At 41.6% G+C, this 26,709-nt stretch overlaps 1 protein-coding gene across 8 annotated transcripts in view; it reads left to right on the top strand.

Annotated features, from left to right (window-relative positions):
* Positions 1 to 26,709, top strand: part of STARD13 (StAR related lipid transfer domain containing 13) — a 506,601-nt gene that overhangs the window by 316,318 nt on the left and 163,574 nt on the right. The window contains exon 1 of one of the 8 annotated variants that reach the window (XM_074986436.1): positions 19,879 to 20,241. The exons of 6 other annotated variants lie outside the window; for them this stretch is intronic. In XM_074986436.1, the coding sequence (XP_074842537.1) occupies positions 20,073 to 20,241 (169 nt within the window). In that variant the 5' untranslated portion in view covers positions 19,879 to 20,072. Of the gene's footprint in view, positions 1 to 19,878; positions 20,242 to 26,709 lie in introns of those variants that run through there. One more of the 8 variants, XM_074986452.1, reaches the window with a different exon arrangement.

Genomic DNA, 26,709 nt, shown 5'->3' with positions numbered 1-26,709 from the left:
CTCATTAGCAGCTTTCGCTCTGTGTAGAAACGGCCTCTGGGTATGTTTACGCAGCAAAGTTTATTTCAAAATAACAGTTGCTATTTCAAAATAACTTTGCAAGCATCTACACAATGCATCCACTATTTTGAACTAGCGGTTGGCTTATTTCAAAATAGGTAACAGTGTGGAACAGGGCCTATTTTGAAATAAATATTTCAAAATTGGGGCTGTGTAGACAGGGAGTAGAGCCTGTTTTGAAATAAGCCATAGTGCATCCAATGGCTGTATTCAAAATAGGCTCTATTGTTTGTAGATGAGAGCTATTTCAAAAGCATTTTGGCTACATCTACACAAGAGGCTTTTCCCAGCAAAACTGGGCATTCATCAAGAAAAACCGTGGAGTGTCTGCACGCAAAAGGCACTTTGTCGACTGTGTGTTGACAAAACCTGGCACATCCAATGGCAGCATTATTATTTCTCCATGTTCAGGTATAACACCTCTCTCAACAGTGTTCTCTCGATAAAACAGCCATGTAGATGCTCTGGGACCCTTTTGACAACAGACAGGGCCTCTGGTTCACCGGGCAGCCCTGTTTGCAGAGTTTCCAGTCAGCTGTTCTTTTGAGGGAAGGCCGGGCAGCCTGGCTGCTCTCTGTTGGCAGAGCGGATTGCTTGTTCAATCTGTTTCTATGCGTAGATGCAATCTGTTGACTGCAGTTTTGCCAGGAAATTCCTTCTGATAGCAACTTCTATTGATAGAGGCTTCTTGTGTAGACATAGTCCTTGTGTGTAGAAGTGTTATTAAGAAATAAGCTGTTCCAGAAAATTTCTTCAAGCGTAGTTGATTTCAAAATAATGCTTCAGTGTAGACCTAGCCTCTGATTTCTACTCGCTTCTGGTACTGGGCAGATACGTGGGGTCCCTTATTCAGGTTGGATGGCAAGGTGCAAAGCCACCTCTTACTCTTTTTTATTCTGTTCCACTGACACTAACTTCTTTATTAAATTAGTGGGTATACTTAATATAATGACTAGAGTGATGTTTTTAGTAGTTGCTCTACTTTTTATTGTAACGTAGGCAGTAGCAGGTAAAGAACATTTAACTGTTTAGAATTCACTAACAGGTTCCTTCCCTTGTTTGTCTTTGTTTTTGTCAGTGTCAGTTCAAGATGATGGGGAAAAAAAGCCAACTCAGTCACGTCTTTTGGGAGGTTTATCAAATACACTGTTGATTAGACGGCCTACTTTCTAGTATACTGGAAATTACTCTAAAGGCAATTTAATGGAGAAATTTAGGCCCAGAAATATCACCTATTTGAAGTCCCATTGAAATCAGGGGTCACTAAATTTAACTACCTGTTTAAGTGCCTTTTTTTTTGGTGGGGGGGAGGATTGGGGCTTTGATAATCAGGTTGTCTAAAAGACCTTGGATAGTTTTAACCTGGCTGTAAACATGGACCGTCAGATTACTACATTTGAAGAATGACTGAAATCCATTGCTTTAAAGAGTTCACTTTATTAATTAATTTAAAAAAACCCCCACTAATGCTTACTGAAATCCTGACTCAAATCATGATCATTGGTCATTGTAAAACTCAGAGTAATGACGATAATGGCATATATTTATTCATGCAATGTTGTAGCTGTGTCAGTCCCAGGATATTAAAGAGACCAGATGGGTATGGCAGTATATTTTACTGGACCAGCTTCTGCCTGTAGCTTCACAATAACAAGCAGTCCTGCGGCACCTTAGAGACTAACCTCTTATATTATTTTATTCAAAATACCTAACATGGAGTATTTAGTTTTATATAGGACTTTATTTGTTCAAGGCACAGCCCCTGTTGAGTTCAGTGCAGCTGTTGAGAGCTCAGCATTTCTTGAAATCAGGCTCTAGGACCTGAAGTTGGTCATCCAGAAAAGGAGAAGCGTTCAGTTTGGGTGGAACTCACAAAGGCACTTAGACACGGCAGTGTGGATTATCACAGTGTCTAGGTCACTGGGAGCAGTCATCCCAAAGAGAATCTTGCTCATCTGTCCTGCCCTGAACTGGCTGGTGCATGCCAGTGCAGGTGAAATGTTTGGATAATTTAGCTGGCAAACTGCAACATGCCTTTATACAGTCTGTGGCTGCTGCAATTTTTCAACAGTTCATCTTGGTGCAATTTGGGAAGTTTCTCACAGGAACAGCAAAAGATGAATCTCTGATGCCAAAGCTCAAGTCCCTTTTCCGGAGCGTGGAAGCAAAAGAGTTTATTGGTGAAACAGTCATAAGAAAACATACTCTTCTATCTTTTCTGTTGAAAATGGCTGAACAGTTTTTGCTGAAACTTTTTTAAAAAAAATTAGCTTGAAGCAGTCACCTGTCATAGAAAAGTTTAACCATGTTGTATAAGTAATTGAAAATAGGGAAATGTCAGGCAAGTTTGACTAGAAGCATCATTATCAGCTTGACTAGAGGCTTAACTAAGAAGCATCATTATCAGCTCCACCTACAGTAGTCCAAAATATTGGATCACTTCACCCGCCATTGAAATGCAATTACCTCAGCAATGGGATAGCTTAGGACAGGAAGCATAATTTGTTCAACTGACTCTTTAGGAACAGAGCTAAGTTAGACTATTGCATTGGAACAGTATTGCAATGGAAAATGTCCTTTTCACAAATCAACATTTTCCACAGGAATATTTCTATGTTCTGTCAGGAAAATCTAAGTGCTCATCAGGAAGGATCTTGTAAATTTCACATTTTGCCTGAGTGGTGGGAGTAAAACTGAAAAGAGTCTTCTAGGGAGGCTGCTGCTGCCGGGGTGGGAGGCAGTGTTTGTTCTAATTTTTTTCTATCCACGTGTAGAATAAAATTTGTTATGTGCACCATGGCATGTGCAGTACCAGTAGAAACACATGCGGGTGGCTGTGGGCATTCTGCTAATTATCTGGGTGGCACTTGAATCTCTCCTGGCCAGCCCCCCAAGCGCTCATCTACAGGGAACATTGCTGGGGGGATATGTGTCAGGCTGAATGCCCTGTTTGGCTTCCTGCTCTGCTACCTGGCTGCTCCTCTAATAGCAGGGTGAGGTGAGGGAAATGTGTAGAGCCTTGGCACTCAAGCCACAGCTGCTGACCTGGATGGCTCTTGGCATTTTAATTTTCTGCCCATAGAGAGATAGTGCCAGTCTAAAGCTGGCAAGCTGGAAAAAATCAGTTTTGGTTCTCTTGAAGTGCAGGTTTCCTGGAAATCCCATCTCATAGGGAGTTTTCTTTGTAAAAACACCATTTTGTGCTGAGTTAGGAGTGATTATTTATTTATTTTATGAAATGAAAGTGTTAATGGGAGAGGACTTCCATTTTCCAGTCAGCTTCACTTAAGAAAGTAGAATGTAATTACACCATTGAGAATTTGGCAAGGACATCCAGGCTAATGCCACATAGAATCACAGGGCTGGAAGGGACCTCAGGAGGTCATTGAGTCCATCCCCCTGCTTCAGGAAGGATCAACCCCAACTAAGTCATCCTAGCCAGGACCTTGTCAATCTGGGACTTAAAAGTCTCTATGGAAGAAGGACCCACCACCTCTCTAGGCAATGTGTTCCAGTGCTTCACCACCCTCCTGGTGAAGTAGATGCTCCTAATATACAACCTACACCTCTTCATCTTCAACTTCAGACCATTAATCTTTGTTCTGCCATCTGAGTCCACTGAGAACAGTTTCTCACCCTCCTCTTTAGAGCTCCCCTTGAGGACGTTGAAGGCTGCTATTAAATCACCTGTTCGTCTTCTCTTCTGTAAACTAAACAAGCCCAAATCCCTCAGCCTATCCTCATAGGTCATGTGCTCCAGCCCCTTAATCATTTGTGTGGCCCTCCACTGAACCTGCTCCAGCACATCCACATCCTTTTTATATCAGGGGAGCCCAAAACTGGACACAATATTCCAGATGTGGCCTCCCCAGTGCTGAATAGAGGGGAACAACCACTTCTCTAGATCTGCTCAAAATGCTCCTCCTAATGCACCCTAATATGCCATTAGCCTTCTTGGCTACAAGGACACACTATTTACTTATGTCCAGCCTTTCATCCTCCATAACCCCAGGTCCCTTTCCGCTGTGCTGCTGCTTAGCCAGTCAGTCCCCAGCCCATAACAATGCTTGGGATTCTTCCGTCCCAAGTGCAGGACTCTACATTTTTCCTTGTTGAACCGCATGAGATTTCTTTGGGCAAAATCCTCTAATTTATCCAGGTCACTCTGGATCCTATCTTTACCCTCAAATGGATCCACCTCTCCCCCTAGCGTTGTGTCATCCACAAACTTGCCAAGGGTGCAATCCAGTCTCTCATCCAGGTCATTAATAAAGATGTTGAACAACACCGGCCCCACAACCGAGCATTGCGGCACTCGGCTTGAAACCGACCACCATCCAGATATTGAGCCATTGACCACAACCTGTTGGGCCCAACCATCAAGCCAGCTCTCTATCCATCTTATAGTTCATAAAAATAATTGTTTCCCCACCACCTATAGCTAAGAATCATTACTGTAACAGCAAGAGCTTCTAGCATGAACACGGTTTAAGGATAAAAATGAAAGCAGCTATACTTCAGCAAGAACATATACAATTAATCATGTCCACTCTCTCCAGAGTGCGTGAGTAAAGGTCAAAGAAAGAATTCGGCCAAAAATAACAGCTCAGGAGAGTCATCCACATCTTGTGTTATTCAGCAACCATGGAAAGGAGGCAGCAGTTGTCATTGGCATTACATTCATACAGGACATGCAAATTGGTGTATACACTCAGAGATTTCCAGTCCAGTTGGGTATGAGGGGGCATTTAGCCAGAAAGGTTTTGAACTGTGGTGTGTTGCAGAAAGCAGGATTTTCTTACCCCCACCCCCGGCCAAGAGCTGAGGAGGGGAAAGAAACGGCCCACAGCATCTCTGTGGGGAAGAGGCAGGGAGCGCTGCTGCCTGCTCCCCCCGGGTGTGGCTGCCCACCTGCTGCCCTCGGGCTGGGCTGCTCTGGGTGGCGGGGTGCAGACAGTGCCCAACCCCATCATATGAAAAGCACCTTGTGGTTTGTTTGCTCTTCTGATGACTGAAAGTGACCAGGGCATTTTTTAATGCTATCATCACCTCCAGCAGCAGTGCCTGCTTTGCACCCATGCTGGGTTATTGTTTCTGTAGCAACTCAAAGGGCAGAATGTCTCTTAAATGAACCCATCGCTTCCTGAATTATCTGGAAATCTTTCATCCAATGGAGAAGGCCCAGCCTCTCTTAACCTACGTGATCTGATGAATGGTATGTTAAGGATGCCTTATACCTATTGCTTGTCAATTGCAATTAAGCAATATGAACTTCTGGAGAGAACAGCCTGATAGGTCTGCTTTGTACGATGTGAGTTCAGCACACCTGCGGTGTAGGTATGTTGTGGCAGCCCAAAAGTTGCTGCAGATATGGCACCACATGGGCAAGTGTAAATTGACACAGTGAACCCACTGACTTCGGAAGAGCTAAAAAAATTTTCATTAGCTGATTCATGATTTATTTTTTTTCTTTTAATTTTTTTTTTTCATTTTAATTGTTAAATGTATACAGCATTGTCCTTTAAAGACTTATTTTAAGCACACCAGTGTTTAGTTGTACATGTTTGGTGCCTTTGAAAATCAGGCCAACAATGGTTAAGTTAAAATTGTATCTAGTCTCAACTCAGACTCTCTAGGCAATGTCTTTGGATGTATCTCGTGCAAACTAATTGTCATTGTAACATGAACTATAATTTCTATGGCTATTGTACCTTGAAAAATAAGACCGAATGTCTTCTAATCAAGGTAGAGGTGTATAAACACCAGATTTCATTGGTGAAGCTGTAGGTACCATGCAATGGGAAAAGCCAAGCATTGTTTTTCACTGCAAGTTCTTTTAAAAACATAATACTTTCAGAAAGAAAATGAAGTCAGTACTTCTGTATTTATGATATTTCTGGCTAATAAAGACATCAGTGTGAATGAATCATTTTCAGAATTTTAAAAGCAAAACATTGATATGTGTATATATAATTTAAAATCGGTAACCTGAGTCTAAAGGGAGTGTTCATAATTGAATGACATGAATTTTCATTGGTTTCCATCTGAGCTAGTTTTAACAGTACTTAATTTAAAGTTTTCTTACAACTTTTTGTGCAGTGCAAATTAAACAGATTAACTTAATTAAAGTAGCTCAGTAAAACCACTAACATGATTTTGAAAGAATATCTCATTTCAGGGTCAGTTTTTAAAAGGGAGCTTGGGAGATATGTACACAAATCTTGCCATTTATCACCAGAGATTTTGTGTACATACCCTCCTATGTCCCATTTTGAAATGACACCCACATGTTTTAAAGAAACACACCAAAGAAACTGTAGCCAGTACCACCCACTGAGAGAGAAAGCGTACAAAAATACAAACTCCCATTAATGTTAATGGGACTTACACAGTTAAATCTCTCCCCCAGCCCCCAGAGGAAAGCTCTGAAAGATGCTCATTACTTAGTTGGGGGTATTTCTGGGAAGAAAAGAAATTACTTATGATTAATCCTGTGGTGAGACTTGCCAGAGAATTTCTCTGGGAGTCTCAGTCCCATAAAATTGCATTAACTAGCAAAAATAAGTAATTAATCTGATACCATAGATACTATTCAGCAACAACTTGACTCGTAACCCTCACTTGAAGAAATAGAAAAAGCAATCGGTATGATGAGCCCAGGAGACACCTCAGGCGGAGATGAAATACAGGCAGAAATATACAAATCTGTGGATCTAAAGATGGTAACCGCACTCCAAGAAATCTTACTGACATCTGGGACAATGAAGAAATGCCACAAGACTTCAAAGATGCAACATTTATTCCTTTGTTTAAAAATAAAGGTGGCAGAAAGGTCTATGATAACTCCCAAGGGATAGCTCTCCTATCTGGTACCGGACAAATCTTTGTGTCCTCCTGAATGGACTGATCTCGTCAGTCTCTTCCTGCAGCTCAGTGCGGATTCAGGTCATTGCACCATAGACATGATTTTCATTATCAGAAGAATGCAAGAAAAATGTATCAAAGAAAATATGGGTTCACTGAGGGTCTCCATTGATCTGAGAAAGGCATTTGATAGAGTCAGCAGATAAGGATTATGGATGATCCTTGGTAGACTAGTAAAAATCATTTGTAAATGAGCTCTTTGTTGCACTTACTGCATTTCTTATTGGAAAAAGGAAGCAACTGGTAAAGTTTCTGAATACTCACATTGGCCATGTCTACACTTAGAGAAAACTTCAAAATAGCCATGCTAATGGCCATTTCAAAGAATACTAATGAGGTGCTAAAATGCATATTCAGCACCTCATTAGCATGCCGCTGGCCACAGCACTTCGAAATTGCCGCTTTTCGCTCCCTCATGGCTCATCCAGACGGGGGTCCTTTCTGAAAGGACCCTGCCAACATTGAAATCCCCTTATTCCTATCTGCTGCCTTTACATTATAAGGCTACATCTACACTTAGGAAAAACTTCGAAATGGACATGCTAATGGCCAAATCGGAGAATACTAATCAGGCACTGAAATGAATATAATCTAAAACAAAATTTCTAGCCATCATGGCTTCAGAGAAAAGATTGAAAATGTGAACCTTAAGGACTCAGAAAATACATAAGAAGCCAGATTTTTTTTAATATATCATGATTTTAAGCCAACCTCATGATCTTTGTAACTCTACTCATGTTCTTGGAATGCAGTATATTCTTGATCTGGCAATACTGCCCTCCTAATATTAATTTAGCTCCAGCAGCAATCTCCCTCTGTCTCCGCCAACAGTTCCAGGCTTGAAACAGAGGATGTTAGTAGTGGAGGTTCTTCCATTGGGCTCAGAAGATCAGCAAGAACACTGCATTTAAGTGGCTCTTTTGTGTGTCCTCCTTACAGCTCAGATTTGAAACTGCCTTCACTTGATCCCAGTATGTCCTAGAAGTGCAGCATATATTGTAATAATCTGAGACCACTGTCACAAGTTACATTGTAAATGCTGCAATCAGGATCATGTAAAAGTCACTATCGTTGGCGCTCAAAGATCTCCATTAGGACAGCTAACAGAGCAATATAGCTAATGTAAGTGGGAAACAATTTTATATAAATTATTTTGCAGTTCTTTCCAGCAGAGGGCAATAATGTACATGAATATCTAACACAATATGTATCACAATAAAGTGTGCTGGACTGCACATTGCACTGTGGTTTTGCAGTACAAGAGGCATAGCTGAGGGAGTAGGGTACAGTGACATCCATAACTCTGAATTTCTCTTCTTCTGTAAGTACAAGTTAAAAGATTTCATTGCACTGGGATTCATATATGTAATTCCCAGTGCACTAAGTTAAAGATACATGTTTATCGTAGCTTTGCATGTTATGGAAGCAACCTTTCAGAGGTGCTAAATATCTCCCGATATCTTCAGAGATACAAGCACAAGCTTAGCTATGTTTCTGCCTAGGGAATTACAAAAATGTTAGATGCAAGGAAAAAAAAAAGGCACAGCAGGAAGTTGTAATCATTAGTGATCAAAAGTTGGTACTGGCCCTTGATCCATTTGTTAGTCACACAGCTGTAAGATTTGGAACCTGTCATATTCTTGCACATATCTGGTCTGTGCCACTCAGTGTATCACACGTTAAAAACAAACAGGTTGATGTAGGAGTGCCATGTAAAGTGTTCCCTCTTTCTCCAGTGTAATAAAAAGCAAGCAGTCTTGCAGCACCTTAAAGACTAACATACTTATACCTAATAAATAATGAGCTTTCATGGGTAAGACCCCCATCTTTAGATTTTCAGCCAAGAGACCTGTTTTCCTGCAGATCATATATTATTGCTCAGGAAAGAATATATGTTCTTTCAGGTGGAGAGTCTAGGGTAAGTGCTTAGAAAAGTTCTGAAATTCTAAAACTTTCTGTCTATCCAACAAAGTGTTTATAAAGTTATGTCTAGATAGGTATTTGCCAGCAGAAGTTTTTGTCAGAAGATAGCTTGAGACAAACCTTCTGTCAACAGATCTCATCCAGACCATGAAGCAGATTGAAAGAGCGATCTGCCTCTGTAAACAGAGTGGCCAGACTGCCTGGCTACTTTACCGGCAAAACGGCTACCTGGAACCACAGTGGACAGGGTTGCAGGTCACCATTTCCCTCTGGGAGCCCTGGTGAGATGCACTCTTAAAAGGACACCTCCTACTCCCCCCAGCACCCATTGCCTGCCCATGCTGCAGCTGTGCGTACCTCCTCAAGGGATAGCACAGCTTGAGCAGTGTTTTGACTCTTCCTGGGAAACAGCTCTTTCCAGCAAGCCATGGTGCCAGAGCAGCCCCCAGATTTGCACTGGCCACACCCAGAGGTGCTGCAGCATCTACTGCACTTCCTGACAGCCGTCCTCCTCTTCCTCACGGAAGACAAGTCTGACACCACTTTCGAGGAACTCTCTGTGGCTGCTGATCACACCTGCACCCACCTCCATCTCTCCAGTACACCTCCCAGGACTTTCCCTACATTATACCCCTAGCTTTAAGTGTTCTCTGGCACTCTTGCTTCTGCTTTCTAGCTGAAAGAAACAGCAGGATCTCCCTCTGCCCCTCTCAGCCTGCAGTTCTCTACAGTATCTTAATGGTCCTTTATAGCACTAGCCACTGCTCCCTTTTCATGAGTGGCCAAACTAGGAACAACTGTTCTGGCACAGGTATGTTGCACTGGCCCCATATCCTGTTTTCAGTCAAGGAAAAGGTGCTGTAGAACCAAGTATGCCTACAGATAAATGTAATCATGCATAAAGGTATCAGAGATCTATTAAGGATACAATAAAAATAAAACTTGCCCTTTCCTGGCAGCACATAATGTCCTGGATATTCACACTGGTGTAAAAGGAATACAAGATTGAGCATTAAGCAAAGGAACTGTACTCAAACGTGTGATACATTTTGGAATTCTAGTTTGATGTAGTTGAATCTGTGCTTGGAGTTATGGGGCTGTTACAGATTTTGTGCTTAGCCTGCTGCTGCACAATTTAGGACAAAAAGCAGAGATGATCTCACAAAATTCTGCCAGCTCCATGATGGTGTTGCTGGAAGGAATGCTGGAAGAGTCAAGGCAAACGGGACTGTTATAAGTGTTGATATAGGATACCCAAGTGAGGGCCCAGGTCTGGTACTCTCACATAGGTAAAACTTCCACTCCCTTCAAAAGTTAGTTAATTCGGGGGAGTTTGGGGTAAGTAATCCCTGCATTTCTTCAGAAAAATGACAGCAAGTTAATGCAGGCATGAGTAGTATAAACTTCTTATTGACAGAAATCACACATAAGTATAGCAGAATCTAAGGTTAGGAGGATGCCTAAGCATCCAGGGTAAGTGAGGCTGTGAAAGCTTTATCTTAGGTTTTCAGGAGCTCAGAAAGTCTGTTGCAGATGCTATGGCCCTTATTGTAGAATCCACTATATGCTGGAGTGCAGTTCCGCATCTTTCCTGACACAGTAGTTGCAACTGATTTTTTTTAAATTTATCCTTTGTGTGACTCACATGTCCACAGATTACTAGGGTTACTGCCCCTCCCACTCCACTGGTTGGCATGATATACATTAACTTATCCAGAATAATCATTATCAGATTCTTTGAGACTCTCTGCATTTTACTACTAAAGAGGAGCATATGGTTCAGAATATGCAATCAAAACCTCACTGATTTGATGATCTTAAGTGTTTTCTTTAATCATAACATAGATTTTGTAGTCTTACATAAATAAACCAGTTTTAGAGTGAGATGTCAGCTCTTGGATTTTTAATAAAGCAGAACCTTGTGTTATTTAGGACTTTGGAAAGACCACAGCTGGGAATGCATCTGTTAATAGACTCAAACAGATGAACGCTGACAGGTCTGTGAACTAGTCACACCATTTTTAGCAAATATTTTGAAGCAATCCTAAATTACAAATGCTACTTCAGAAACAAAAATGGAATTGCGTTTAGAAGAGAGTGTGATTTTTTTAAAAGAAGCTGAGTTGAAAATGATGATAGCCGTTCACAGCCCAAGAAGCAATGCCCTAAATGTATAATTATCAGGCCTGCTTTGCACGATACATTTTTGGAATGGGAATGGACAGTATCAAAGGGTGTTTGCAAATGTAATGAAGTGTGCACTTTCAAAACCTCTGGTTCCACTTTTTTTCATGAGGACAGTAAATAATCTCCATCTTTAGAAATCACTATCTAGAGAAAGTGAGCGCACAGCCTCAGAGTGAATGTATAAAGCCACCTCAGAGGGGTAGCTGTGTTAGGCTATGTCTACACTACCAGATAAATTTGATTTTATTAAATTCGATTTTATAACGCTGGGTTTTATACATTCGAATTTGAGTATCCTCACTTCCCACAAAGTCGAATTAGTGCTGCCACACTGAACGGCCAAACGTTGACTGTTGCAGCAGTGCATTGTGGGAACCTATACTACAGTTCCCTCAGTCCAACTTTCTGCACCCTCTCCCCAGTCCCTGCTGCACCCCAGCTGGCCACACTCACCCTGCTGCTTGACTCCCAGGTCCTTGCAGCTTGAGGGAGCCGGGAAACCACTGCTGCACCTGGCTTGTGGGAGCCAGGAAGCAGGCATAGCAGGGAGCCGGGTGCAGCAGTGACAGTCAGCCTCTGGAAGCTAATGAATTTGATTTAAAGACAGGGCGCTTCCACACCAGCCTTCATTCAAACTTTTAAATTCAAATTTGATGCTACACCCAGCCGGTTTCAATGATGTTATGATATCAATATTAGCACTCCCTAAATCAAGCTAATGGTGTTTACAGTGAAGACAGTCACTAGGTACAATTGAGCTAACTGCCTTAAATTCGAATTTATCTGATAGTGTCAACGTAGCCTTAGTCTGTAACTCTAAAAACAGCAAGAAGTCCTGGGGCACCGTAGGGGCTAGCAATTTTATTATAAATGTGTTATGTGACCTAATACATTTGTTGGTCCATAAGGTGCCAAATGATTGCTTGTTATGTAAAAAGGAACAGACGGACAATAAAATAGTACAATAATGGAGGGGCTGGAGGAGTTGATGGGAGTTATGAGAAAACGGATGGGGAATGGGCTGCTTTGTGATAATAGAATTCATGAGCTTGGACTCTGACTTCCTATGGCAAAACCAATGGGAGGCACAAAGTGCTTCCTTTTATCTGTCTTAAATTTGCAGTCTTTCAATTTCGTTGAATACTATCTTGTTCTTGTGTTGGGGGTAAATGGGAGTACCCACCTTTTGTTCTTTAAACCCTTCATTACTTTATTTACCTCTATCCATTCCTCTCTTATTTGTCTTCAGGCCTTGACAAAGGGCAAGGTGAGCAAGGTGGTTGCCTTGGGTCCCACATCCAATAGATTTCAGGATCCATTGCCCACTGTCTGGGCCCTGCTGTTAGTGTGCCTCCTTGGGCCCCACCTAATGGTCAGGCCCTGCTGGGCCAGCTCTGTTTGTCTCCGATGAGATTTTTAAAGTGCAAAGGATCAAGCCTCCCAGCTCTCTTTGAAAGGAAGAGGATTTGTATGATCAAAGTCTGTAGGCAGCTTTGACAATCTTATGTGTTCTCTGAGTGCATAGTCTCTTCTAACCCTCCTCATATGGAAGTCTTGCCATGTCTCTGATCAGTCATGTTGTCCTCTGAAGCTTTTTGGTTTCTGCCACATGTTGGCATTAGTGTTGCCAGGTGGCCAGTTTGCAGTTGGAAAGCCTGATTGAAAAGGGAATTGTGTAGCCTCGAATCAGTGATGCTGACTGGATGCCAGAAGTCTGTTTACCACAGAAACTGCAGTCAGCCTTCACCATTGGGAAGGCAGGAAGCATAGCTGCTGGTGAAGGAGCTCAGCCAGTGGAGAGAAGCTTAGTCTGAGGAATTGGCTCCCACCTCTGTCACAGAGGTAGCTACCAGCACTTCCTTGGAATTGGTTCCAGACAATACACAAAGTTTGAGAAGGGGGATTGGAAGCCAGGATTGCTGCCTCTGACACCTCATCCACCTCAGCCTCCCAGAGTCTTGACACTTTGTGGCTCCTTGCTTCAGGGACCTTCCCCCACCCTCTGTTCCACTGTGCTGAGATAGTTCCTAGACTTTCATTGAGGACTGCTACCTTACTCTGCTCCACTGCGCACCAATTGTGCAGGCAGCTCTGTGTCACTTCCTCCCAGCCTCACTCTGTAGGTGGCAGATGAGTGCTGGGGTGGGGAGGAAGAGCAGTGAGCGATGGTTGGGTCTGTAGTGTCTGATTTTTTTAAAGACTAGAAACTTGGCAACTCAAGTTGGTGTGTTCTGGTTTTGGCCACTTGTTTTCTTACAAAAAGCATTAAAATAGTTGGAAATGTTAGTGCAAATTGTGCTGCCAATTACATTAATGAAAATACAGAGTAGTTCCACTGAAGTCAGTAGAGAAATTCTGGATTCTTGTAGGAAAAAAAAAGGCCTTTATCAGCCTGGCTTGATTTTCAGTATGCCTTCTGAAGGTAAGAATGCTTTGGTTTCATGAAGGAACAGGAGCAAATAGCTTTATGTTAATTGTGCAAATTAATATCTTTATAGAATCATAGAATCCTAGGACTGAAGGGACCATGAGAGTTCATTGAGTCCAGACCCCTGCCCTCATGGCAGGACCAAGTACTGTCTAGACCATCCCTGATAGACACTTATCTAACCTGTTCTTAAATACCTCCACAGATGGAGATTCCACAGTCTCCCAAGGCAATTTATTCCAGTGTTTAGCCACCCTGACAGTTAGGAACTTTTTCCCTAATGTCCCACCTAAACCTCCCTTGCTGTAGATTAAGCCCATTGCTTCTTGTTCTATCCTCAGAGGCCAAGAAGACTCTATTTGCCCCAGAGCGTTAAATGCCCTCCTTAAGGATTGAACACACAACCCTGGGTTTAGCAGGCTAATGCTCAAGCCACTGAGCTATCCCTCTGTGCATTTTGTTAGCTGTAGTCCCATTGCATGATTGAGGGCTCTTTAGTGCAGGCAAATGCTTTTTATTTCAATTGGAAGTTAACTTGATTATGGCCCAGTTAAGCAAAGCACTTAAGCACATGTTTAAACATGTGCCTAAGGTTTGACTCCACAGAGGATTTAGGCATTGCAACTCTGTGTGTCATAGCCCATTTAGGTGCCTAGAAAATCACAGGAGCAACACAACAATCCACAAAGCCTAAGACAGGCACATCGAGCCCTATACAATGAAGGGGGAGAGGGATGTTCCTTAGAATGTGAGCCACAAAAGCCAACATGCTAGGCAACACCCAGGCTACCGAATGGGAGATGCTATTGTGCTAAGCTCCAGCCTGTTCTCAGAGACAGATAGCTAGTCCTGACAGTGATCCATGAATGAGACCCACTCTCCTGGTGTAGGTGCCTATGTAGTTTCTTGGAGGAGTGAGTTAAACACCTCCCTCAGTCCACACAAAGCGGGTGTTGGAGGAGGAGCCTATTTTTACCCACAGGGCTGAAAGTTATAAATACTTACCAGAGGTGTAAGAACCCTCCCACACACATTCAGTTCCCTCCTTTCTGCTTGATGGGGGGAGAGGACTTGAACAGGGGTCTCCTCAGAAGCATGCACCAATCACCACACTGTGGGATAGCTGGGGAGTGCCTTCAGTCTCTCCTGTCACAGCTGCTGCACGCTGAGTAAATAAAGAGCAATTGGACGAATGAGTGTGAGAATGATTTGGTAGTTTAGTAATTAGGGCATTCACCTGGTGGGTAAGTGACCCTGGCTCATATCCCTGTGGATCACAGCACTCTGGAAATCAAAGGGATGTCAGAACCCATGTTCGAAGATGATACCACAAAGTAAAACAGTCTGGTATCCATTTCATTTTATAGAAGTCTGTAAAATATATCTTATAAAATGGGGTTTTATGCTGTTTTCTTCATAAGCGCCTTAAAACACAAGGACAGCAGGGCATGTGTTATCAAGCAGAAGAGTGTACATTAATCCTGGTATGGTAGTGTTGCATGAAGGTACCAAACTCAGAGGGATTATAAAACAGTGGGAATGAATTCTAGCTAAGATACTGAAATCTGCTGTTTTAAATCTCCAGATAATACTGGGTCACCATAGTGCCTAGTATGAAGAGCTTTTACCATCGCACTCTGTAGTGCTTTGTTCAGCAAATCTCATGACTCCGAGGTTTGGAACAATTCTCTCCCCTTTTATGGAAAGGAACAGTTGATGCAGTTGTTAAGTTCCTCAAAACTGGAAAGAGGTTTATTGCTGGGCCGGATCAGGCAACATATGGGAGGAAATACGACATTCTCTTGAGACACATTAACTTTTTGTCAAGGCATTTTATTGAAATTTTGGAAAATACACAGATCATTAATTGGATCCCGATTTAGCTACTGCAAATAGTGAAGGGATGCAGCATGCCAGATGCTTTCCTTCACTTTTTTTTTTTGTACTACAAATTTCTATTCATGGATGTTTTGATTTAGTGACACCATTGCTTTAATACGGTTCATTGTTTTGTGATGGAACTCTTCTCTGTTGATTATTTTTTGCCATTAGCTGCATGTGTAAAATTTGTAAATCAGCAGCTTAACTACAAAACGAATCAGAAATAAGAGCCAAGAAGGAAATAGCTTGCAGATCAATTTCCCATTAGCTATAAGTGAAGAAAGTTGTGGGAGACAGTGATCACCCTTCACGTTAGCATATTTAATTTTTCCTCCCAAGTCCTCTCACCATATATCAGTTTTGGCATTTTTTCCTATGCAAACTATGCTACTATTATAAGAAATCTGATTACATCAACCCGTAGCAGAGCAGTCTGAAAAAAGATTAATTGGATGCTCAGCATAGGTCACAAAACAACCCCACCCGCATCAACATTTTACTGTCTTTCCTGAAGCTCTTGGGAAGGGATGATCTGTAACCACTGGCCTGACTGCCAGGCCTTTATGAGCACTTTCTGTGCCTTCATACCAGCACGACTTCAGCCTCTGGTTCTCAAGTGCAGGGTAGGGGCTAAGGATGGGAGTTTGGCTGCAGAGTCAGCTCAGCTATTCACTCTTCATACAGAATTGTAGAAAGACATCAAAAAGGGAGCCTCCACGCTCCTCCACTTTGGCCTCCTTTCGGTCCCAGGAAATGTAGCCATTCCCTGTTTTCCACCTAGGCAGTAGAGCTACAGTGGAGAGCGAATGTAGTTGAAGTCTGGAAAGTCTCTCTGGAGGGCACAATATTCATTGTCTGAATAAATTCCGTACCAATTATAATAGATATTTTGGAGCTCCAAAATATTTGTTAGTCTATAAGATGCCAGAGGGCTGCTACTTGTTTTTGAAGATACAGACTAACACGGCTACCTCTCTGATACATATTAATTTTGCTCATTTTCCCAGGAGAATTTTTCTCCAACTGTCCTTTCTTCCGTCTTACTCTGGGAACTTGACATCATCCCCAGTAACAGAGGACTGGATCCACAAAGGGACTTAGAGATCATAACATTGAATGTTGCAAAGCCTAACTTCTAAGGCCATAGAGCATCACAAGAACACTCAATTCAATAGGTTTATTCAGTGGCTACCTAACTGCACAAAACAGCCGTGTTGGGTCAGGAGAAATGTCTCCTTTATAACCTATGCCTAGTGATTGTGGTGAGATTTGATGTGCATGTTTTGAAATATAATGTATACCGATTTTATCCAATAGGCTTCATAAGACTCTGTGATTAGCATTTATAAAGTTACATTCGTAATGTGGCTAAAGGAAAGAACTGCATGTTTTTCAATAAATGCAACATAACCATGCTGAGATTAAAAAGACAAGACAAATACAAAATAGAATATACGGCAGGGATGGACTAATAACTCTTTCAAAGAGCAATGATATCATTTTGGATAAATAGTATGAATATAACTGCCATTCAGGAGTATTTGGAAAATGTATTATTCAGGGTATTCTGTTGTGAAAAGATAGAAGGCTGACTGGGATCATAACTCTCCCTGGCCAGTGAAACTGGCTCAGTTAAAGGAGAGCTATGCATTGTCATCTTATCCAGCAGCAGAGTCTTCCATACACCACTGAATGTCGCACAACAGGGAAAAGAAATTCCCCTTCTCTGGATGTGAAAGAGTAAAACCTAGTGAGGCCTCTTCCTAAGTGATAGCTTTTTCTAATTGAATGTCAAGACTTTTCTGTAACTCCACAGAGATTCCTTTGTTCTTCATGAAAACATAGCCATCTTTGGGAAGGTATGCAGCAAACAGGGAGTTATACAAACAGCTCCAGATACTGGTAATGAGTCTTTGGGTCTTTCATTCTAAAACAGCATTTCCCAAACTAATTTGGCCACGGAACACTTTTGCCCTCGGAATATACTGACGGAACACATACATGCTGGTTTCGTACCCAAAAATTGCTGCATGTAATGCTCAAAAGTTGATTTAAAAGAGTTAGGTTTTTTATGTGTCTTTTATTTTACAAAGAATAAAAAATAACAAGAGAAAATCACCTGAATGAACAACTAATGTCCTTCTCATAGGAGGATTGTTAGCAACCCTATGATTAAGTATTAAAATGAAAACTTAAGATCAAACCCAAAACAAAATATCAGCATAACATCCAAAAGAAGGATACATACATACATATCTCGTAGAGCTGGAAGGGACCTCGAGAGATCATTGAGTCCAGTCCCCTGCATTCACAGCAGAACATGTCGCCGTTCCTCACAGATTTTTTTTTTTAATCTAACCTGCCCCAGAATGAAGGTTAGTGTCGTTCTTTTGTACAAAAATAGAAAGGACTGTATTGTTCGAAAAAAGACTGTGCTTTCTTAAAGAGTAAAAACATTTTTATGAAAAAGAAATGCAAAACAAATTAGGGATGGAAAATATTTTTTAAATTTTGTGTTTTATACAATTGTTATTTTTACAGCAAACTATTGGAAAATAAAAATAAGTAACATTTGACTTTTTTATGGGAAGAGTGTTTTATATTTTTCATCACAAAATCTGCTTAATGCTAGGAACAATACCAGAGAGTTCGATCCTCTATCAGATGCAGCATCACATGACTTCTCTGAGTATGACTCGTGCTGAAACAATTGGAATCAACTGAGTGTTTTGGCATGAGTCACATAACTATACTATTATTAATTTATTATAAATATTGATATTAAAGTAATAAATATTAATAGTAAATAATTTTAATTATTAATGCATTATAGATATTATAAATGTTATAACTACCATCTAAACACTATTGAAATACCTTAGTATTTTTGATACAAAAAATAATTTCATCTTTAATATTTTAGAAGGAAAAATATCTCTATAATTAAATTTTTTCAAGGAACACCTATTCACATTATGTGGAGCACAGTTTGGGAAATGCTATTTTAAGACGCTGATTAGAGTGTCTGCAGTGTTCCCAGCTCCAGGCAATTTAAGGACCCAGCTGCTCAAACTCCTATCCCTGCATGGTAACCCTAGGTCAACCATGAATGAAATACAAAATATCAATATCTTTTAGCATGCCAAAACACTCCTCTAGACTCTACTGTAAAGGATAAGAATAGGTGAGGAATTTGGGGTGACATTATTTCAGTGGCAATATGTGCTACCTCTTCCCCATGGAGGAAGTAACTATGTGGTTGGGGTTGGAATCCACAGGGGTTGGAATGAGGGCTTATAGCCCTCTTAGTTGGAAGGACCTGACCACTAGGACCATGGAATTGCACATACAGCTTCTATTGTGGCCAATTTAAAACTCTGCACTGCGGTGTTCAGGTAATGCAGAGTCCACCCACACACCATCAAATATACATGGTTTCACCTCTTGCTGTGAAAATGTAATAGTTCCACTGCATCTGGGGCTTTCCAAAGCTCTCCTGCTGTTAGGTTTATTGCAACCTCCATGAACAAATTTAGAGGGAGGGACGAAATGAACCATTAATAGGCCTTTTCCTTTTCTAATTTCTGCGACTCAGTGAACTTGCTCTCCAGTTCAGTAATGCTGCTCCCTTGGGATAAGCAGTGCACGTGTTGGAAATGGTCATGATCACTAAAATCTATGCTAATGATTCTCTTCCTTCAGAAATGAGCTACCCCTTATGGTCGGTAGTGACCCAAATCATTGATATTTACAGATGTTATAAAAATTAACTGGCACACAGACTAACCTATTCCATACACCACAAAGCATATAATTTTTCAAATTACTCAGACTTGTTATTGAGATGCTAACAACAAACACCAGCACTCTGCTTCCGCATGATTAAACACAGAGAGAATATGATGAATATATGAAAAACAGTGCTCCCACGTGTGCATTAAGCACAAGAAATTGTTTGGGGAACCAAAAGGATGAGGCATTTCTCCTCATGTGGAAGCCACTTCTCGAGAACATTAATTTTAGGGATTATTACATTTTGTTAACTTCTGCCGTGTGATTACTCCTAAATGACATTTTTGTTGCAATGGGCTGGCTGTACATAACTAGGTGGTTGTTTGTATTAGATAGCCCATTGTTAAACATCTTTTCCTTGGCAAACTGTGTGGTACGATGTTGACAAAACTAACGTGCATCTTGGAATAAACGAGTAGGCAGCTCTGTGGCAGAGAGTGGAGGAGGAAGCGGTTTTCCACAGCCCTGCATGCTAAAGACTTTTGCAGATCTAAAATAGGTGTTTATAAATGGTGTGTGTTTGTTTTTTCCCCACTCTTCTATCACAGCTCTTCAATGCTTAGTCATCTCAAAAGTATGCCATTTGTATTTGCCTCCAACATTGTGTGGGATTGGAAATGCCTGAACAGACTTCACTTTCCTCTGTAAGGCAGAGTATGTACTTTCACATTCTTTACTTTGGCTGATTGGCCCTTTTAGATCATGTGAGGGGAGCTGGAATCCTCCAGAGTTGTAGCTTTTGGCACTCCTTTTTCTTTTTAAAGCACTTGCTCTTTCCAGCTCCTGTGGGCTCGTTGCCTCTCTTGTTTTCATTTCACTGATCAGAATCTGAAATAACTATACAGGGGTCTGAAGCTGTGATTTTAAAGGGGGAGAGATGTTTAGGCAGGTGTCCAGGACTTCAGGCTCAGGCTGTTACTTTCTAAATTCCATGTCACCTGAGGGCCAAGAGTTGTATTTGCGATTTGATCAGACTACGAGACGTTCTCCATACAGGATGAGTAGGATTCTTGCACGCCATCAGCTACTGGCTAAAATTCAGCAAGGTGAGTTACTGGCTCCTTGTTAATCTAATGTTTGTAGGTCAGCTTCTCCACACTGAAAACTTTAGTAAAAATTTTAGATTTCAGTGTTTGCCTTTCTGTACCTTGAACTGAGACTAACAGTAAATTCAGTTGGAAACAGAGAGTGAGCATTCTACTGCTCAGTGATTATTACATAATGTTCATGTACAAGGAACATATTCACAGCAGTGTGGGATCAGTAACTTTTCTATATTGCCTTTTAATCATAAACTTCTCAGAATTTAAATGTGGGCAAGGGACTGAAATTCCTCTTGTGTGGTTGCGTGCATGTCATGACATCAGACTGAGTATAATTCTGCTGTTATTCAAAAATTATTAGGTATTGTGCAAATAATCAATTTTACAAAACTACTTAACACTGCAAGAGGTGTGGAAACAAGCCACTTTGATAAGACTTTTTAAAAAACCTCACGTGTGATTGTCAGGGGATTATAGAACTTTTGTCACATGTCCTTGATGGTAATTGCTGACTTTCTTTTGTTACTATGTTTATATACTTCTACAAGCAGCCACTAGACACTTTCCCTAGAATGTGCAGTGTTAGGGCTAAATATTTACATATCAGCCTCAAAACAAATCCTTTGACCTGTGTGCATTTTAAAAGAAATCATCTTCCAAAGCTCCCTAGAATAGATGCGTAAATATATAATAGCCAGCCGTGATAATTTTTCTAGGCTGAAAGGAAAATCTCTGAAGCTTTTCATTTTGAAATCATATGTATCCCTGTATACAGACAGAAAGAGAACCTAATGCATTTTTCACCTGGATGAAAAAATCTGGAAGATAACATTTTCTTATGCAATTCCTGTCTAGTTCTTGATACCTTATACCAAGTAAATTTCATTCCTTTAACTAAAAACAGACACAGGGTAGTGTTAGCTATTTTGTATTACTCTAGAATTAATTACTGTCAGTTCAAAGCCTATAATGTAGAAATTGATGTGAGTATCTGCATATGAGCAGCTAAATGGAGTGGCTGATTTGTCAATTTCAAATAATGTTTACTGTATCAGTGGCTTTGGAGCACTGGAAAAAAGTCAAGGATACAATTATGAAATATGTATTGTATTTGTGAGAGAACAATACATATTTCATTGGCCAGTGTTAGATGAAAGAAATAGTTTCTATGGCAAATAGGAAAACTCAGTTGTTTGCAACAGAGTTTCAGGACATGGTGATGCTTGAAGGATACTAGCCCTAACAGCAACTCTGATTTCAGAAAGGATATTATGTCATTCCATATACCCGGCATACTTTCTTGGCTGAATATTAAGAAAAATCATTTTTCTCCCTTTGGATGTGTTTGAAAATATATGTGGCACAGTATTAGAACCAGCTTAATTTTCCTGAAGGTGTCAACAAAACTTGTTTAACAAGACACCCTTATTTGGCTCTCAAATTATGACTTTCCTTCTCTGAATCTGTATACGTATCAAGAGAGTATGTCAAGATAGTGATAGGTGCCTAATATATTTGTGTACTAGTGGCCCTATTTTGAGGTCTTGTGCTGTAGAATTAAATAATAAAGTTACACGGGATAGTTAATGACAATATCTGAAAGCAGATCAGGGGATGATGATGCAAAATGGAAGTGGCAACACATTTAATCATGTGCTTTAGTCTCATTGACATCAAGTCCCAGATATTGGTTTATTTTCACCAACAACAACTTGGAGCAGATAATGGTGTTGGCCAGAGTACAGAAGTGATGAAATTCCTGATATTCAGTTGGCTTTTTCAAAGTGGGGTCTTTTGATGATTTGTTTTTCCATATAACTAACAGCATTACTTTCCATGCTGGTGGGGACGCATGCTTTGACATAAAGCAACAGGATATAGCATGTTTGGTTTGGAGTATTCAAACAGAGTGTGTCATAACTGAAAGAATTCATTAATGATTACTCATGTTCTCTTTTAAATCAAATAAGGTGGTGGCTGTCAAGAATTCATATGAGGAGAGTCACAAAATTGTTAAGATTTCAGAGCCCTTCAATGCTGCATAATGGGGAAAAAAACAGAATGATATATCAAAGAGAATGAGTAAAATTAAGGTCACACACTGGAAATATGAAGTCAAAAGTATTGAATGCTAAGAGGTAATATCCATAGACTGTAGAAATTTAGGGCCAAATTCTGACATCAAGCAGCCATGTACCCCGTCAGTGAAAAATGACAGCATGAAATCTACACATTGAATCTGGACCTTAGACTACACATTTAGGGCAATGCAAACAGTAATACTTTTACCTACAATGAGTAATACCTTATTTCCTGGGTAGTTTTAATGGTTTCAATGGCCACAGGTAAAGTAAGAAAATCCTTCTTTAGAGTGAACTCATAATGTGCATTTTGAAAGCAGAAGCACAGTGCAACACTCTACAGATGACTATGAAGTGTCATGTACTGTAAGGCTCAGTATGAAACTTCAACAAATTGTCAGTGTCATCTAAATACACTTGTGTTTGTCTGCTTTGTGGGAACATTAATATGATTAATAAATCCAGATTTCCTGCCTGAAATCTTTTCATTCTAGGTGAGATTAACATAATGCTTTGTTCTTCTTCAGGTCCTCCCTGTACTCTATGGCTACGCTTCATTTTTGTAGTATTGGTATTGATGACGTAGGTGGAAGGGTAGTAACTGATAGGTGGAAGGGTTCGTTATATTGATATGCCTGAGGCAAAATTTAATACAGGATTATAATTCATCCCAAAAGTATAGTAAAGAATGTTAAGGTTACAAAGTCAAGCACCAAAAAATTTGGAAATACCAGAAATGAGATTGCCTGTGCAGCCTTGATTTACTCCCTGTGCTGTGTTTTGTATTCATTCCAGGGTTTGGATAGTAACAGAGAGATAGCTGTGTTAGTCTATAAACTATCAAAACAAAAAAGCAGTCCAGTAACTGCTTTTTATGTTTTGAGGGTTTGGATAGTGTACATAAAATAAGGTCTGGGGCAACATATTGAATGTGGGCAATAAAAAGAAATATTGACGAACTGAATGATGTCGGGATCCTGTGGGAAATATATATGATTATGAAACTAAAGACTGTATTATACTCCACATGTTGGAGGGAGCCATATTAAGGCTTCACAGACTATGTGAATTCATAGCATTTCATGACTTTGCAGCTTAGCTTTTTTTTTGCATAGTTATTTCAGTGTCATTTTTTCAAAAAATGATTGAAAACAGAAAATCCATCACGTGGAGCTGTATTTACCAGCAGTTGAGGTCACTAGTGAAATGATACCTTTTGATCCACACCAGAGACCTCCACCACTGGAGCTAATGGAGTAACTGGTAGCAGTGTTTTGGGTATTGTCATCTATGTGGTCCAGTCAGTAGACGGAGGATGAAACACAGACTTGCCAATAGATTTAACTGCTATTTGCTGACGGCAGAAGAATGGTAGGATTGAGGACTTGTGGGTCAAGGGGAGTATTCTCTAGTGGTGATAGACCCTTATGTTCTTAGTGTGCGTCTGTCCCACTCTGCTCTTATTCAGCCATCCACCACTACCCTTTCCTCTTCCCTCCTTTCTCCCATCCCAGCCTCTGTCTGTTCCTTCTCTGCTTTCATCCAGTCCTCCCCACTCCTTACTTCCCTTCTGTTCCTGTCTACTCCCCAACTGTCGCAGCTCACAGTGGCCTCCCTCTCTGCGCCTTCTCATTCTCTGGTTTCTGCAGTCCTCCTTACCGTTCCCAACCTTTTGTTACCCTTCACTCTTCCAGCCTGGCTGCTGCTCCTCCTCCCTTTTCAGGTGCCTGCAGCAACAGCATTGAAAGCCCAGGAAAGGCAGTCTCCCTACTTTCAGTTTAAGTACTTGACAATGCATTTTGTGTCAAAAGTGCATAGGAAATGTGGGTATGGTTATGGAGTGAAAGTTTCCAAGCCTGTGCTTGCGAGTCCCCATTGCATTGTAAACCTGGGATTATAATTGCTGGACCTGGCTCTGAAGACCGTGCTAATGCATCCACATTGGTATGGCCAACAGTCTGAGCACACCAACTCAAACAACCTTGTCCCACCCCTTTCCCTGGCCCCACCCCGCTCACTCTGTCAACCCTCCACTTTTCACTCCCTTACTCACTTTCCACTGGGGTGGGACAGGTGGTTGGGTTTGGGCTCTGGACTGGGGATGAGGGGGTCAGTCTGTGGGTGGGGGCTCCAGCTGAGGCTGGGGCATGCAGTTGGAGTGCAGAAGGTGTGGGGCACAAACCTGACAGGGAGTTTGGGTGTTGGAGGGACTCAGGGCTGGAGCAGGGTTCTAGAGGGGGTTTGAGGTGTAGATTTTGGGAGGGAGTTCAGGGCAGGGGCAGAGGGTAAGCTGTTCAGGCTACAGCTGGATGGCACTCCCCTTGGGCAGCTCCTAGTCAGTAGTGCAGCCAAATAAGATGGGCTCCTGCCTGTCCATATGGCCTCTGAAGAGGAGTCCTGAGGGGCTCCGTGCACTGCCCCTCCCTGCAGGCACCTCCCCTCCAGCTCCCGTTACCTGCAGTTCCTGGCCAATGCGAACTGAGGAGTTGGTACTTGGGGCAGGGGCGATACATGGTGCCTCCTGGCCCCCTTCCTCCTCCTGGGGCTACAGGGACATGCTGGGAATGGCATGGGACCAGGTCTGGCAGGGAGCCTGCCTTAGCTCTGCTGGATTTCTTGCAGCCTAAAATCTCCCTGTGTGGTTTCAGTAGCCTCTGTGAGATAGAGCCCAATTTCAGGAAATTGCTGGGGAATCCTGGAGGACTGGCAACCTTAATCCACACACTGCACTTATTCAGGTTTGCAGCTTGTGCTGCACCCACAATGCAAAATGACAGAACTTGGACCTAAGCCACAGTGTGACTTGGGCTCAAACTAGGCCTGGCTGCTTAGGGCTTGCTGGTTTATATGAGAAGAGACTTCTGTGTGGATGGGGCATGCTTAAACCTGAGTCTGAGTTCACAGTACAATGTGGACATATCCACAGCAGCTCTCAGTTATAGGAGGAGTGCTTGCAGGGACAGTTCTGTGCCCCAGGCTGGAACATGCCCGGTCACTCTGTGGGGATGGCAGATCCATCATCAGAATGTAGATACAACATTATGAACACCTTATAAGCTAACAGATATTTTGGAGCAGAAGCTTGTGTGAGCAAAGACCCACTTCATCAGATGCATGTGGTGGAGATTCCACAGGTCTAATTATACAGGCCTTCCCCTTGATTGGGACTCCCTCCTTTTCATGAGTCGGTATAATTAGACCTCTGGAATCTCCACTACGTTGCATCTGATGAAGTGGGTCTTTGCCCACGAAAGCTTATGCTTCAAAATATCTGTTAGTCTATAAGGGGTCACAGGACTTGTCGTTGGTGTTGCAGATACAGACTAACATGGCTACACCTCTGATACTGGTCAGAATGTAGACAGAAGCTGTGAGAGCTGGAGGGTGCTCAGCACAGATGGAATGTTTAGAATTATTAGGTGCCAAACACCAAATGTCTACTGAGCATGTGCAAAGAGAATTTTTAAAAACTTCAAACGTGAACTGATTTGAGTAGATTTTGCATCCTGACACCAGAGTATTTCCTGCCAAATTTCCAGTCCCATGTCCAAAGAATGGAGGCTATAGAACTTCTCAATGAAATGATTGTAATTTTTTTTTTAACACGGCAAAATATTGTTCCCTTAAAGTGTTCTCAGAAATGGCCGAACTGCTTTACCTGAAAGTGTCTGAGAAAGATTCAGCCTGCAGCTGAGATCTGACATGGAATTATACCCAAACAGGTACAATGGTAAGCAGCTGAAAATAAAGCCTTACTATACAAAGAGTTGGGAAACGTTATCTGGTGTCACTACCTGGACTGCATATAATAAAAAAAAAAACATTAGAATCAGCAAGAAATACCCAAGTTAGAAAATATTTAGCATTTTATCTAGAAAATATGCACTAACTTGCCCAGAAGCTATAGGCTTGATGTGCTAATTAGTTTTACCACACACTACCTAAAAAAAGCTCTTGCGAAATCAGTACAAACTAAAATGTCATACAATGACTTGTTTATACCACTGTATACACTGAAATATAAGTCCAGTGTTTATATTTACTGCACAGTGGGGTCAACAGCCACCACAGGCCTCAGGGCAAAGTGGAAGGGGGCCTCGCTCCATGCCACTGGAAGGGACAGGACCAAGGGCAGAAGCAGTGTGGCCAATAGCAGTCTTCCTTAGCACCACTGGGACCATGCTGCTGGGTCCCCACAACTGCCTGGAGCAGCATTACTGGCACTTCAAAAAGAACCCCAGAGCTCCAGCCACTGCTGCCAACGTAGCAGTGGTAACAGCTGGAGCTCTGGGATCCCTTGAAAGGCTGGGCCTCAGGGCAGCTTCCCTCTTTGCCCCCTCTTCCCCACCCCCCGCCCATCAGCAGGCCTGTTACTGCATAACTAAATGGT

Source organism: Carettochelys insculpta, chromosome 1 (genome assembly GCF_033958435.1).
Source record: "Carettochelys insculpta isolate YL-2023 chromosome 1, ASM3395843v1, whole genome shotgun sequence".
Classification (NCBI taxonomy): domain Eukaryota; kingdom Metazoa; phylum Chordata; order Testudines; family Carettochelyidae; genus Carettochelys; species Carettochelys insculpta.
The sequence above is the reverse complement of the archived record's forward strand: the minus strand, read 5'-3'. Positions and strand labels throughout refer to the sequence as shown.